The sequence below is a fragment of the Malurus melanocephalus genome, unplaced genomic scaffold, assembly GCF_030028575.1.
Source record: "Malurus melanocephalus ecotype Western Australia unplaced genomic scaffold, MMel_1.1 scaffold_856, whole genome shotgun sequence".
Lineage (NCBI taxonomy): Eukaryota > Metazoa > Chordata > Aves > Passeriformes > Maluridae > Malurus > Malurus melanocephalus.
In genome coordinates, this window is record NW_026624088.1 from 35,051 (window position 1) to 40,514 (window position 5,464).

The window sequence follows — 5,464 nt, forward strand, 5'->3', positions numbered from 1 at the left end:
AATTCAGGTGATCTTTATGGAGCAGCAGCCGATGAGTTCATGCTGTGCACGTCACTGAACAGTCCCTTATCAACCCAAAGACTTTCAGCTTTCCAAGGTGTGATGGGGTCATCAAAATCAATATAAAGTCACAAAAGCTGCCATGTTAAGGAGTTTCTGTTATGGGTTGTTCCATGTACAAATCCACAGGGAGAGCTGTGTCTTTTTTCCCCATTTCAACACAAACTCCAGGGCTGCTGCTGATCCCGTAGGATTTTTAGTTTCTATATTTTCATGGATCTGTATTCTTGTAGTGCACAGCACTAAAGCTCCTGTTCTCCCATCTTCACACAAAACAATTCCTCTCTGAGCCTGAAATCCAAGGACACTTCACTGCCTCAGAGCCCCAAAATATGGAAACAACAGAGAATTGGGGGAGCAAACTTGGGGTGGGTGACATCATCACCTGAAGGTGGAATTGCAGAATTGGGGCCCGATGTGTTCATGAGACAGAACTGATAAAAGGGGAAGATCTCATGACTCGGGGTCCATTTTGGGTCCAGCCTCAGGAGGAGGCTCTGTCTGCCCTCAATGTACAGCCAGGCCTGGATTAAATCTGTCTGCTTCATTCTCTTCACTTTGCCTGGCCTCTGTTTCAGGTGAGCCCTGTTTTAGACATCACTGCTGAGGGCTGAGGGAGGCTGAGCCTGCCYCAGGTGGGCACAGGTACCACCCATCTGCAGCCACAGCTCCTTGGACACCTTCCCTGAAGCACCCATGGCACACAGAGACAATGAGGGCCGTGCCAAGCACCCAAACTAACCAAACCTGGGGCAAGGAGGGTGCTGTCCTCACTTCCAGGATTGAGGAGCAGCATTGACCCCATTGCACCCATCCCCCATGCCCTTGCCTCCTCTTTCACCCACCCTGCTCTAATTTTTATTATTCTATTGTTATTATTATCCTACTCTGCTCAGCCAACTTGAAAACTCAAGTTCAGCCAAAGGATTCCATGCAGAAAATCCTCTAAAACAACCTAATTTTACCTTCCCTCTTTTAAACAAGCATTAAAAGCTTGTTCTGCAGTTTAAATCCCTGGTGTCTACACAGAGGAAATGCATTCACTGTGCTCAGCTGGGACTGTGGAAGTCTCAGAGGTTTTTGGTGACAACAGCAAAGACTCCCCAGCTCTTCCCAGCTGAATGTGTCCCTCCCTAGTGGGATGCAGCACAACAGGGACAGACCAGTACCTTCTAAACCAAATTCTTCCAGCACCTTCTAAAAAACTTCAAAAACCAAACCAGCACCTTCCAAAAAACTTCAAAAACCAAAACCAGCACCTTCAAACTCAGCTAACTTCAAAACCCAAAGCAGCACCTTTTAAAAAAGGTGCTCAGCCATAAACCTCAGCCACATCCCCAGAACATCCAGGCTCCTTCCAAGAGCTCCACCCCAGGATGTGACCCCCTGTCTGGCAGGATGGCACAGGAGTGGTGGCACTGTCCTCCCCCAGGAGGGGACACAGGCTGATGAAAAATGAGAGCCAACACGAGCTCAGCATCTCAGCAGGAACAGGAAACCCATGAAAAAAGTGCAGAGAGAGMAAAGGAGTGCAGAAAGGAGCTGGGAAGGAATCTTGGTAAACAGGTAGCTGGAATGAGGTGGAGTCCATACAAGAGACGAGGCCAGAACGGTGCCAAATGCACCAGGAAGCACCAGCAAAGTCCACATCAAACCCACCAGAAGTTTTGGGACTTGTAGCTGGATTTTATAGGATCCCAGAATGGTTTAGKTTAGAAGGGACACTTGAAGGTCATCCAGTCCCATCCCCCTGCTCCAACCCCTTCCTGCTTGGTTTTGCTGGAAAAGCAGTCCCTAAGACYCACTTTCTCCATCACGAGTCTCGGGTTTGCTTCCTGAAAACAGCAAGACCTCATTTAATTTTTCATTTCATTTCATTTCATACACTGATCTTCCTGCTGTCACAAACCAGTCCCAGCCACGCATGAGGAAAAATCCTCCATAAATTCCTGCACTGAAGCACTTCCAGAGACATTGATTTCCAGKGGTTAGTCACCCAGAAATCACACCCTTGAAATTCTTTACCATAAACATTGGACTGGGAGCCTGGAGAGGTGCTGGTGAAAGCTCCACCCTCACRGGGGCTCAAAACCTGACTGCACAAGGCCCCAAATGACCTGGTCTAGACATGAAGATGGATGTTACCTACATCACCTACTCCAAAATCCCCTAAAATTACCCCAAAATCCCACAAATTATTCCAAAATCCCCCAAAATTACTCCAAAATCCCCCAAAATTACCCGAAAATGCCCTAAAACTGCTCCAAAAATTCCCTTAAAATAATCCCAAAATCCCCTAAAACCTGCCACACCCAGAATAGTCCAGGCTTTAGAGGGATCCTGAGCTCAGTTCTGTGAGCCTCAGCCGTCTGGCTGTTACTGGGACAAGGTGGTGTAACCCTCACTTGTTTTGAAATCAAGCAAATCAATTAATCAAATTTAAATTTTAAATCAATTTAAATTTAAATACTTAAATAAAGTATTTAAGCTCATTAAGGCTTTTAATTCGGTATCACAACTCCAAAAGAGGGATTGTACCACATGCTGGAGCAGCTTTCAAGTATTTGGCAAAGGGCATAACCCAAACTAAGGTGTTTCATGATTTCCCAGTCTGTAGTTTGGCTCAGCTGCCTGTTTCCCTGCAAATAAGCACGAAGTCACACGATTTTTGTGAAAATCCTATGTTAAGGAATTTCTAACACCTTCATTTTGGGTGGGTGGGATCAGTGCCATTGAAAACACATCAACACTGCCACGAGTGCTGGGATTTTTTAAACTCCCAATTGCCCATTCACTCATTCTGTCCTGGTCTGCACTTCATGAATAAAGTAAATCCCTGCTGCACATCAGTTCAACACTGTCCTAAAAACCCCTCAGGTAATGCTGAGACTTAGTCACTAGAGAAACACTTTCCTTGTGAAACACTGGGGAAGGGGGAAAATGCTGCCAGGTTTCAGAACTCCTCCGCCCTGCTGGGCTCAGCCTTRCTGGAASRGATYSAGATCAGGACAGATSTGCACACACTGCCCACAGCTGGATTGTTTTCCCAGTTTTCAGTTCAGGAGCAGCTGGTGGGAATCCCTCTGGCCACCAGACCCTGTCTGCAGATCACCAGCCTAGCTTTACAAACACAAGCTCAAAGCCAAGCTTAGTTACATTTGCCCCAACGTGGAACACCAGCTGTGCCTGAGATAAACAGGAAATCAGTCACGATGTGGAGAACACCCTCCTGCCCCTTTTCCCCATCCTCCACYGCAGAATAAACCCTCTTGATGAGCCAGAGATGGATAACACAGCATTGGGAGGTGGATTCCCAGAAGCCATTCCTTGTATCCGTTTGTGATCCMGGACGGTGCCCGTGTCCCAAGCCCACGGCGTTCCCTCTTCACCACAAAAAGCTCCTCTTGGCTCTGCTCAAGGMATCACTGCTGCTTCTTCTGGGCACAGCGAGGCAGAAGGACGCTCCACAAACATCCAGCCAGATGAACTCACACCTCAAAGAGGTGCCACTTACCTGCACCCCCCGCTCGGACACACACAGAGAAGCAAAGGCGACATCCTGGCAAGGCTGATCCTTACCTTATGTACACTTTTGGGATTTTCCAGCCATGCATAATACATTTCCTCCACATAGTTTGAACTAGTCCCACTCAGAAAGGGCTCGGCAGCCACTGGTGCACTGTAGCACCTGAGCTGTTGGAACGTCCTGGGTGCTGCCGGTCTGTGTTGGGAAATTGTCTTTACAGTCTGCGAGGCCGTCAACGGCCTCAGCTTTGCCGCACAAGTCCTTAATTTAAGCATTTTTGTCCCGTGGCCTCACACAAGCTCCTGTTGRGAGAGAACAGAAAAGTCAGTTAGGAATTACTGCAGGAAAGCATTGAACAGAGACCACCCCCTGCCCWGAGCATGGAGAGGTGAGCTTAGGATCAGTCTTGAACTTGGATTAATCCATCCACCCTTGTCCCTCATGGCTTGGAAATGCAGTTTTTGCTCAGGAGTGGCCAGATCTACCTCTCCCATCCTTGAAAGCACAGCATCATCATCTCTCCTGTCACCAAAACAAGTTTGCTTGGCAGCTAATAATACCTCCCTGCATATCAAAGCCATCCACATTCTTGATTTCAGCTTAGTCCATCACTCTCCCTCCCAGGTAGATCTGGCCTTCAATTTCTGTGACCACTCTGCTTGTCYGAGATTTTCTCCTTCTTGGTTTCTTTTCACACTCACCCAAGATAAAGCTGGGCAGAAACCACCTACAGGGAAAATCACTCGCCAGGTAGAGGCACAGCAGTGCAAAGGACTCCTCCTCYCAGCTGAGMCCTSAMCTGCTGGGCTCAGCCTTGCTGGAAGKGCTGCAGGGGTGCAGATCAGCACAGACCAGCTCCAGGACAGACTGCTTCTCCTTAAATCCCAGACCCAAGAATGTCAGTGCAGATGAAAGACCCAGAGAGGGGTTGTGCCCTGCCCAGAGAACCCAGAAAAGTAACCCAGAGCCAGTGTGGGACATTTGAGAGGTTCCAGCACCTCGCAGGGAGGTCTGAGGTCAGCCAGAGGGTTGGYCACAGGGTCAGCCATGGGGTTTACACACATCCAACCCTCCAGAGCAGCCCAAGGAAAGCACTGGGGCAGAATCACCCTGAAGGAAGCACAGGCACTTGAAGTCAGCTCTTCTTGGAGCTGCCCTTTCCACCCAGCTCCTCGCCAGGGCTGGAGGTGACCCAGCTGGCTGCTTTCCATATCCCAGACCAGTTTAACGAGCAGCAGCCCAATGTCAAATCAGTTTCTGTGTGTTCACCAGATTAAAATGAAATTTCACAAGGGACTACAGAAAGCAGCACACCCTCATGTTTTGCTAACCAGGCTTCCAGGTTTGTCTGGCTGAATCTGGTTCRCTGCTCTCTCCTCTGCMGTGACCAGTGACAGGACCCAARGGTTGTATCAGGGCAGGTTTAGGATATCAGAAAAAGGTTCCTCACCCAGAGGGTGCTTGGGCAGGGTCACCAGAGGGGTGGTTACAGCCTGACASAGTTCARGAAGCATTTGGATAACGCTCTCAGGCACAGGGTGTGMCWYCTGGGGACRGTCCTGTGCAGGGCCAGGAGTTAGACATGATCCTTGYGGGTCCCTTCCACCTGAGCATATCCTGTGWTTCTGTAGTTCTGTGGCACAACAGGGCTACAATTCCCATTACAAACCATAAGGTTTTGGTTCAAAGAGCCTGAGGAAGACTCAGAGCCACCTGAATTCAGCCAGTGTTTGAYAGATTTACCCACAGGAAAAAGGGAATCCTGTCCTTTCCATCCTGCCAGGACCAGCAGGACCATGAATGCCACAGCACTGGGGATTCTCCCAGCTCACCATCTTCAGATCTACACAGAAAAACATGGGTATTTATCTGAAAGGC

The 5,464-nt window shown here is 48.8% G+C and overlaps 1 protein-coding gene across 1 annotated transcript in view; it reads right to left on the reverse strand.

The window, feature by feature from the left end:
• Positions 1–5,464, reverse strand: part of LOC130585277 (2-oxoglutarate dehydrogenase complex component E1-like) — a gene marked incomplete at its 3' end in the record, with an annotated part of 42,054 nt that overhangs the window by 34,582 nt on the left and 2,008 nt on the right. Inside the window, exon 2 of the mRNA XM_057385702.1 lies at positions 3,640–3,888. Coding sequence (XP_057241685.1) covers positions 3,640–3,861 — 222 coding nt within the window. The remainder of the gene's footprint in view (positions 1–3,639; positions 3,889–5,464) is intronic.